This window comes from Grammomys surdaster, unplaced genomic scaffold (assembly GCF_004785775.1).
Source record: "Grammomys surdaster isolate TR1022 unplaced genomic scaffold, NIH_TR_1.0 203, whole genome shotgun sequence".
Taxonomy (NCBI): Eukaryota; Metazoa; Chordata; class Mammalia; order Rodentia; family Muridae; genus Grammomys; species Grammomys surdaster.
In genome coordinates this window covers 1658149-1668852 of record NW_021604648.1, presented here as the reverse complement: position 1 = coordinate 1668852, position 10704 = coordinate 1658149, and the positions used below count along the sequence as shown (strand labels likewise).

The 10704-nt window shown below is 45.0% G+C and overlaps 1 protein-coding gene across 1 annotated transcript in view; it reads left to right on the top strand.

Moving 5' to 3' along the window:
* The window catches only part of Xrra1 (X-ray radiation resistance associated 1), a 62711-nt gene that overhangs the window by 24883 nt on the left and 27124 nt on the right, over positions 1 to 10704 (top strand). Inside the window, exon 8 of the mRNA XM_028770709.1 lies at positions 3858 to 3991. Within this exon, the coding sequence (XP_028626542.1) occupies positions 3858 to 3991 (134 nt within the window). The remainder of the gene's footprint in view (positions 1 to 3857; positions 3992 to 10704) is intronic.

Sequence of the window (10704 nt, the reverse complement as noted above, 5' to 3'; positions counted from 1 at the left end):
GTGTGTGTGTGTGGTGTGTGTGGTGTGTGTGGTGTGTGTGTGTGCACATGCACGTGTAAGAAACAAGAAACTAAGTATGTTAAACTTTGTGTCCATATGCTCATTATTAGTTGTGGCTGTCACAAGTAGTCATCCTTCTGTGAGAGAACTGCGGACAGTACAGAGGCTGCTGGGGACCTGCCCCAGCCTTTAGGGGAACGGTACTAGGCAGGACACAACGTCCAACAAAGGCTAAAGTCGGATAATCCCTGGCATTATAACTTTATTATTTGTGCTTTAATAAGCACAATGGGTCTCTCACTCTGCAACTTTCTTACTATTTGTGCTGATAAGTGATGGTTTCTTTCCTCTCTGGCTCAAGGCGATGGCCAGGCGAGAGGTTTAGAACTCTTCGTGAACCAGAGAGAAAAGAAAGGAAAAGAATTAAAATCTTTTACACTGGCAAATATGCACAGATACACACATACTCATATACACAAACACACACACACACACACATACACACACACACACTGGACAGGCCTGACTACCTGTCTCAATCAACTCCACAGTGTTTATTCGTGCTTACAGACATACACATGTACCCACACATATACATATAGACCAACAGGCATATATATTTGGTGGGATGGATGAGGCAGAGCCCCGTCAAGCCACAATTCACTTCTTTTCTCTGACCTTTTTATAGCCAAAAGTTCTTAGAAAAGTACCTCATAGATAAAATGTTACACAAAAGGGGAGTTACAGAAGGATGTTAATCGTAAATTCAAAATAGTGTTTCATTTTTAAGCTCATTATAAGTTCAACGCACCAGTTTCACATGGCCTTGCTTTATAATAGTGCACAGCTGTGGTGTCATCCTTGGATCTGACCTAGAATGAATGTTTTTCCTTGATCACAAATCTGCCCAAAGCCTATTTCTCTTTATAATGTAATTATGAAGGCTTGTACTCCTTATTATGCAGCCTTTCTTTACTATTCTATGAAGAATGGGCACATTCTCTTCTTGATTCTAACTTTATTATATCTTTCTAGCAAAACAACTAAAGCCATCTCTAAAAATCTTTCATTCTAAAATTATTTGCATCAAATGAGGAATTCTGTAAAATCATTAATTCATCTAAACAACATTAATTCATAAAAGTTCATCTTGCTCAGTAGGGTGGGACAATGCCCAGGGATCCTTAGGCTATGTAACAGTGACAGGAAAGGCATATCACCTGCAAGAAGCAATGCTTAAATGAAGTCTTTTGGGACTTTGCCTCTCAGACTTCTCCCATCATAAACCATGACAAAAAAAAAGAAAAAAATTGGTGGGCCACTTCCAAGAAAGTCACTTGCTAGCCTTAGCCTCTCCTAGATGGCCCCAGACAGGAAGCAAACAAGATGTTGAAATGTGAACTCCTCATTACCAATTGGGGAACACTCTTCCTTTTTTACTAATTTATTTTGAGACAGGGTTTTTCTGTGTAGCCCTGGCTGTCCTGAACCTCACTCTGTAGACCCCGCTGGCCTCGACTCACTGAGATCCACCTACCTCTGCCTCCTGCATGCTGGAATTAAAGACACACACTACCTATCCTGGCCTCATATATATATTGTTTAAGTGTAAGGATCATTGTTAGCTCACTAGCCATAGAGGAGCATCAGGCTGGATTTGGCTTGTTGGCCTTGGCTCACCAACTCTTGAGCTTGAACACCATTGAATCCATGCAGTGTGGGTAGCTGGAGAGCGAGAGCTGAGACTGTGTGGTACTGTGTGATCCTGAGGCTTAGGACAGACCTTGGGGTGCCCTAGACACCTTGCTCAGGAGCTAAGACTGTCTTATGGAATAGGAACCACCAAGTTTTAAGGTGGAGCATGCTGTGGTCAGGGCCGTATTTTAGAAAACATGTCCTGGCTGCTGTCTAAGGAATAGGTTGGAGGGACACGAGAGACACAAAAAGTGGAGGTAAAATCACAGGTCTTGGGAGTTCACATACAAGTATGAGAGACAAGGATTTCCCCATCTTTGCCTGTGCTTTTCCCAGCCCTGCCCCTCTCCTTGCTCCAGCCAAGTGAGATGGCTCTGTTCTGTGCGCCTCAAGCCATCTTTCCTCCTGGTACTTGGAGCCTCTCATGTCCTGGCCAGTCTTATCAAACCTCTCCTTTGCCACAAGCTTCCCTGATACTCAGACCCTTTGCAGTTCTCAGAATGAGGCAGCTACCTCCTTACTCATGCCTCTCTCACTTGGGTTCTCTTCATCTTTAACAGTTGGTCTGGGGATGGCTCACATGTTGCCTCTCTGTGAAGCCTGCCATGACGTTCTGGCAGACCTGACTGTTATTTGTGGCTTGTGTGTGTCTAGACATGTATCCTGGCAGTATCACTTCTTTCTTTTACATTTTACTTATCTTTTGACTGTTTCATGTATGTATATAATGAAGTTTAATCCTTTCCACTCCTAGTACCCTATTTCTACCCCTTTCCTTTCCTGCTGAAACCCTTCTTCCCAAGACTCCTACTTTTCTGACCTTTGTGTGGGAAACCCTCTGGGTTGTCTGCATGAGCATAGGTGGGAGGTTATTTACCAGAACATGGACAGTGTATCATCCCGCCCTTGCTGCTATGGCTACCAGTGGTCCTTCAGAGACAGGTGGAGCCTCATGAGCCTTTCCTTCTTCTCTGATGAGATGTTGATGAGCCCAGTCTTGTTCAGATAACCATGACTACAGTGATGTCATTAGTGCACCATCCATGGCATCTCCAAGTTCTTCCCCAACCTTTGTTTCTTAAAATCTTCCCGCCCCCTCTTCCGTGACAGCCTGAGCCTTGGAGGAGGGAACATGGGTGTCCCATCTAGGGCTGAGCACTACACAATCAATTGTTCTCTGCACTTGGGCTGTGAGTCTCTGTGTTAATCACTGTCCACTATAAAAGAAGCTTCTCTGATAAAGGCTGAGAGTCCAGCAGCATCCCTTCTTAGCAGGCAGACATAGATAGTTTGTGGTCAAAGATGACTGGGACTTCCCAGAGGGCAAGAACAAAATAAGCCTTCAGCATGGGAGTAACAGATGAAGAAATGACAGTGATGATGATGATGGTGGTGGTGGTGGTGATGAAGAAAGGAAGAAGAGGAGGAGTGGGGAAAAGGGGAAGAGGAGAAGAGGAGGGAGAAGCAGATACAGCAGGAGACATGGCAATAGGGGGCAGCAGAAGGGGGCAGCAGCTGATGGTGGAGTGACCATATGGACTCATGGTTCCTTTAAGCTAGTTCATTTAAGCTCACTTTCATGCGTGTCTGTTGGTGCGAGGGCCTTGCTCAGTTACACGACTACCGTGCTGCAGTGATAGGGTTCCTGACCTCAAAGGGCTTACAGTCCAGTCCTCCACTGTGTGCCAGACAAAGTATACGGCACGCCACACCTGTTTCTTATACATCCCCAGCTATCTCTAGACCCTGCAGATTTGGACAAATACCCTAGGACAGTTTAAATAGAGCAGAGAAATCAGAGGAGGGAGATAGTCCACTTGGCCAAGATTTGGGGACTATTTTCTAAGAAGGCAGCTTTGAGATGGCTTCTGGGGCTGGGATTCCAGTGCTCAGAGAGGGGCATTCTTCTAGTGGAAACATGCAATGGATGACTGGTGGGACAGGCAGGGAGGAGGGAGGACTCTGCGAAAAGATGCGCAGTGGCAGCCGAGACAAGGAGTGAGCCTGACTCCAATAGGCTATGAATGTCAAACCCAAGACACTGTCCTGTGGGTGATGGGTGCCTGGAAGTGAGGGGGAAGGGAACATAGCCCCCCCTCCTTGTGTTTGGGCATCGTTGTCATACATCACTTCGTTATCCGATCTTTTGTTTTGCATGGCAGTTCTTGGACCTTTCCTTCAACAGCCTGACTGAGGAGGCCATCTGTGATCTGGGGATTCTGCCACATCTCCGTGTGCTGCTCCTCACAGGCAATGGGCTCACCTCTCTGCCACCTAACATGGCTGTCAAAGAACAGTAAGTTCTATATCCTTGAGTTTGTCCTGTGTGCCACCCCCCACCTCCCAGGAGCCTCTGCCTGGGTCCTGACATCAAAGGAATAGCTCAGAACAGTTCTTCTTGGGAGTTCTGTAAAGACAGGCTTTGGGTGCCCAATGTGAGAATGCTGTCCACGTATCCTCCCAGGAAATTCCTCCAATGGATGCTTTCCTGTGTGGTCACCTGATGGTTAGAGAAGAGAGGAAGTGGAATAGGAGCTGGGCCTTCAATATGATCAGCTTATGTGAGAAGCCACCATGATGACTGCCAGTTCTGCCTCTAGAGTCAAAAACGCTTGCTTCAAATCTTGGCTTAACGGAGATTGGAGCATGACGAGGCAGGCTTTTCATCCCAGCCCTCCGTAGGTTGAAGCAGGTCAATCTCCGTGAGTTGTAGCCATCCTGGTCTACATAGCAACTTGTAGCTAGCCAAGGCTACATAGTAAAACCCTGTCTCAAAACATATGAGCAAACATACATGGACATATGTACCTATACACAAACACAAAACATACATGTGCGTGTGTGTACATGTGTGCACACACACACACAGATGCACATGCACATTCTCACACATTTGTGAAGCCATTTTTCCTGCCTCTGATCTTTTGTAGGCTATGTGTATTGCTCTTGCTAGATGCTCCCTCTGTGCCAGCTCCTTAAATCTACCCACTGGTCTTTAAATAACCTTTGTACATTTCTGTTCCTGCACCTTTGTTGAAGACATCTCTTCTGCCAGAACGACTGACTTTCTTTTCTGAATAATAACACATAAATAGTGTTTACTGTGTGCCAGGCACTGTTCTTCATCCTCTAATCCTCCTGACAGTTTTATGAGCTAAGTGATTATCATCCCATTTTTCAGATGAGGAAATTGAAGTAGAGACAAGTTGAATAACTTCCCCAAGTTTACAAAACTAGTTTCTTACAGAGCCAAGATTTGAATCAAGTATTTTTGATCCTAGAGGCAGAACTCACAGTCATGATGGTGGCTTCTCACACAGGTTGATCATTTTCCAAGGCCCAGCTACTATACCACTTCCTCTTGTCTCTATCAGGTGAACTAGATGTTTCCCTAGTTAGTCTAGTACTTGGCTAGTCTGTTGAGACCTGGGCCACCTAAACGTGTATCTTTATAGGAGGTGGTTAGAATGTCCGGTACATCTGGCCACCCAACGTGGGTCAGGAGTACTCTGAGAGTTAGAGCTCTGTCTCACGTGTCTCTGATCAGCAGGAATTAGACAAGAACTGAATGCTTCTCATATACTATGTAGTCAGTTGATTCTGACCAATGAGATGGTGATGGTGATGGTCCTGGTGGTGATGCTCATCGCCATGATGAAAGGTTGGTGATGAAGACAATGATGATAGCAGCTAGCTGCTCCAGGAGGATGGAACAACAGTGGTCATTGCATTTAGGGTTTCTTTAGTTAGGATTATTTTGTTTTCAAGATGGATGTCACATGTCTAGTTCAAACTAACTTAGACAAAATGGGTATTTATGAACCACTAGTGGTGGCATGTGCTTATAATACCAGTATGAGAGACTAAGGCTGGAGGACCATGGGAGTTCATGGTCAACCTGGGTTACATAGTGAGTCCTTATCTCCCATTAAAACAAAAGAGGACTGGACAGTTGGTTCAGCAGTTACAAGCCCTTGTTGCTCTTATAAAAATGACTCAGCACTCATATGGCAGCTAACAACCATCTGCAACTCTAGTTCCCACAGGATCCAATGCCCTCTCTTCTGCTCTCCATGGATACTGCATACATGTAGTAGACAGACAGACAGGCAGACAAAGCAACTACACACTTATAAAAAATATTTTTTTATAAAGGAAAGGAAAGGGGCTTCTAAATCTAAGAAATGCTAAAAATGGAATTGTGCTGGGGTACACTGGGGCAGAGTGTGTCAGGGTTCTGGCCTCATATGCAAACTTGTCACTGTGTCTGTTATATGTTCTTAGACCCCTGCACACTGCTTTGTTTGCCATTGTGCTGATTTCATTGGGAGGTAAGCATTCTCTGTAATAGGACTTGTCTCATAGAAAAGTACTGTGATTACATAGGATTCACTTGCTCCGAGTGGAGAGAGATCATCATTGGTATTTTATTAGGAAAAATTTCAGAAATGCACAAAAGTAAAATTATGGTTCAAGTATTCAGTATCCTTTCAAACGGCTTATATACTAAAGGATGGGTCCCCAGATGATGGCAGTGTTTTGGGAGGTGCCAAAATTTTAGGAAGTGAGGCCTGGCTACAGGAAGTCCTTTCCTGGGAAAGGCCCTTGGGGTATCTTGTACTTCTCCAATGTTTGTCTTTCTCTGAGTCCTGCCCTCCATGAGCTTGGTAATATCTGCCTCGGCTACTGTCACGTGACATTCAGTCTCACTGCAGGCCCAGAATCGAGGTGTTCCCCAAAACCAATAGCCAAAATAAATGATTCTTCCCTGTACGTTGCTTTTCACAGGTGTTCGTCCCAGCAGTGAACAAAGTGATTAACACAAGGAGACTAGATGGGAAAATGAGTTCCAGTGTTCCTTCCACCTGGTAGTTAGCACCCGACAGCTGTGAGATTGTGGCCGACCTGTTACACCCCAGTATAGATTATCCTTTAGAAAAATGTACCCAGTTACATGTGAATCTATTCACAAATGAATAAGCAGATTCATTTATCATGTGTAAATATTCAATCTGTGCCTCTAGAGATAAGGGCTCCTTTAAAACTTGTAACCAACAAACCTTCGTTCCACCTCCAGCATCACCAATGAGAAGTAGAGAGACTTGGTTACATCAGTCTTAGGACACGGCTGGAGCAAATGCAGGAGAGGGGCATAGAGAAGCAAAAAAGGATTCCAGCTATTGGAAGCTAGCCCTAGTGGGCTGGAGCCAGGAGTCTGCCTCTGCCACTGGACTTCTAGAGAGGTCATTATTCTAATTCTAGTTCTGGTGCTTCAGCCTTTCCGACACAGCGGCCACAGTCAGTGTTCCTGGGCTGCTGCTGTCAGAAATCAGGCAGGAGGTTGGCCTCCCGCCCTACTGTGCTGGGCAGGCTTACCAATCTCTTCCACGGACAGCACCTGGCTAGAAGCCAGTTTAAAAGTTGGTCTAGCAAGTATAGTTAAGCAGTTGTCCCCAACCCTCTACCATATAGTGCTGACTACAGCGGGAAAGACTGTACAGAAGGTACAACAGGGGCACAGATGGCTGGTGTACCCACCCACTGGAGCCCTAAGCTCTCTCCTCCCCTTCTCTGATTTCCACACAACAGTAAGAACCACCACGGGCTTCGTGTAACGTACACTGAACACCCTCACCTTCCTCCGTCACAAGTTGAGATATAGTTCTGTCACCTAGCAACTTACATGTGTGGTATACATGAGCAGGCACACACTCATATGTCTACATAAAACAAGAAAGAAAGTGGAATGAAAACATTCATAATTGCCACATTTACCTTCTCTTACTTGGTCAGGAAGCCATAGTGGATATTTACACATTTTCTCATTACCCATTTATAGTCCTGTTACTGTCAGCCAGCAACCTTAGCTAGTTAGAGCTCTTCCGTCTTCACTCCTGAAGAGTCTGAGCACCAAGCATCTTGTTTTTAGGAAGGTACTATAATTTTCTAGTAATGTTTGCTAAATGTCATAGACTCTCTAAGAGAAAAATCAACAATTCCACAGATTCCAAAGACATCCTTTTGGGTCTTCAAGGAATAACAACAGCATATTTACTTTGGATAATTACTCATATTGTCAAAAGCAAGCCTTCTTTTTACCTGCCTCTTAGCTTAATGAAACAAGAAACCTAAGTGGCTAGTAACAATATTAGCTTCTAGTTCCATGAGACTGTTATTGTGATCCCCCAAGAAGTGCCTCTCTTGAGAAGACAGACCACTAAATCGGAAACACCAAATGTGGGGCCAGCAAGATGGCTCAGTGTTTAAAGGACTTGCCCACAAGCCTAATGACCTGAGTTAATCCCTAGGAGACATGTAAAGGTGAAAGGAGAGAACTGTCTCCACAAAGTTGGCCTCTTACCCACTCCCTCCCTTCCCCCAGTGTGTGTGTGTGTGTGTGTGTGTGTGTGTGTGTGTGTGTGTGTGTATGCACACACACAGACACACCAGAAATGAGAAGCAGAAATATCATTATTGTTCTGCTATTACACACCACTGTGAGAGGGCACTTCCATTTCCCTCTGATAATCCCTAGGTCCTTAATGAGAATGCTAACGAGAAAGCCAGCCTCATATTGACTGCTGGTTTATGTGACATCCCCAACTCTACATAAAGGCTATTTCACCAGAGGATTCTGGGCAGATGGTAGGATAGGAAGCACCTCAAATCTGTGTCCTCATCTAGCAACAAGTGCATTGGCAGAATCTGTCTTGGGAAACCATTGGGAGACTCTGGAACCTGCTGAGGACATCTTCCAGAGGAAGAAGGCTCAGTCATTAAACTGCTGATAATTTCAGCTCTTTTTTCAGTAGCTAGACCTATCCTGCCATCTCCAGTCTCATGGTAATAATCACACATATGCCTTTGAAGTATAACTATAAACAGCTTACAGTCCCCAGAGTGGGCAGAAATGTCCCTTCTCTACAAGTGTCGGGGATCTGTCCTGTGACCACTGACTGCTACTTCTGATCATGAAGCACAGAGAGGTAGTCACTCCACCATTGTTGCCCCATGCACTGCTCAAGCTCCTCCCACTTCTGTCAGAGAAACCTCAAAATGGATAGTGTTTCTTCATCCCCCTCAAGTGTCTTTCCCCCTTTTTGAGAGCCAGACAAAGTCTAGGACATTCAAAAGCAATAGTATATGTGGAAGAAATTAGAAACTCATCATAAATGTCCAGAGAAAGGCACATGGTCCAAAATGATCTGAGAAGACCTGATGTTGATGCCTCAGAATGATCCATGCCATGAAGATAGCCTATAAAAATTATAAAAATAAGCCAGCTTCAGAAAACCTCGATGAAACAGGACTCTGCTAATGTGATACAGACCTGTCACTTAGCAGCTCCCAGCATTCAGCTTGCCACTCAAACCTCCAAGCTGTAGAGCTTGTGGGCTGTTACAAAGGAAAACTAAACAGAAGTACCTCTCAGAAAAATCTGAAGGAAGATCTTTTAAAGAAAAAAAAAAAAACCTCAACAGTGGTAAAGATGCCAAGAGAGCTGACAGAATACAAGTGGTGAGTCCAGAGAATGACACACAAGCAAACAGTAAGAGCAGAGAGGGAGCCTGAAAAGAAAACAGAAATTATACAACTAAAAGTTACTGAGGTGAAAGGGTCATTGAAAACATTCAAAGGCAGAGTTGAGTAGCCAAAAGAGTTGGTTGCCTTAAAGATAGGACAGTTAAATTCACCAAGTCTGAGAAATAAAAGGCTCGACATGTATAAAGCCTGAGGAATCTGAAGATATATTGCCAGCAAATCAGTCTCTACTCTATGGAAGCCATGGAAGAGGAGGAGAGGCAAGCCAGAGAGGGGGAAGGAGAGGAAGGAAGGGAAAGGCAAAAGGAGGAGGAAAGGGGACAAGGGGATGGGAGAGCAGGATGCAGGGAACGAGGGAGGGAGGGAAGGAGGGAGAGAGGGAAGGAAGGAGGGAGGGAGGGGAGGAAGGAAGCATGGAGGGAGAGATTATTTGAAGAAATAGTGACCCCAAATTTCCCAAGTTTATGTGACTATAACATCCATGAAGCACAGTGGACACCATGTACACGCGCAGACACACCACAGTCAGTGTCAAAGATAGAGAGGAATCTGAAACCAGTACAAGAGAAATTATGCCTCATATGTGAGGGAGTCTCAGTAAGATTATCAGCCTTCTGTAAGATGGCAAGCAGAAGGCAGAAGTCTGACATATTCAGAATACTAAAGAAAAAAAAATCTGTCAACCAAAAGAGTTCTGTGTCCAGCAGAGCTGTCATTCAGGGGCTGGAGAGGTGTCTGAGTGCGTGCTACTCTTCCCAGAGAGCCCAACTTGGATTCCTAGCACACACATTTAGAAGCTTACAACAGCCTGTGACTCCAGCTCTAAGGACCCTGAGGGTGCCTGCATTCACATGCACGTACACACACACACACACACACACACACACACACACACACACACACACACACTCATTAAAAATAAAACTCTCTTTCTGTGGTAAGGGAGAAATTAAGACATTTCAAGATGAGCAAAAGCTAAATGAACTCATTACCTCTAAACCTGCTCTGTAGGAAGTGTTAGGGCAGGATGTGGCCGGAGACTGGTATGAAAGAACCCTACACAGTAACCCAAAACTCTGCACAGACACAGAGATGATACACTCTCCGACTGTGTATTTAGGTCAATACACGGTCAATACAGCATCATTGTAATAATACTGCAGTTCCAGCTGTAGAACACTGTGGCAGAGGCGGTGAATCTGTGTCCCAGGCTGTGTAGGGTCGCTTTCATCGCAGCCAGTCCCTCGCTCCAGGAACAGTGTCCTTTGCAGCACAGCAGTGACCTCTGCTGTTGGCAGATGATGTGCAGCTGTGCTCTGATGAGGGGAAGTGCATAGTCTTCCTCCCTGCTGTGAGACCAGTTGGCCAGCTGACATTCATGGAATTAGGTCACCTTGTCCATCTGATCACTGAGATTGCTGCAGTGTGTATATCCACAGAGGACAGGACTAGCCTTCATACCAGATC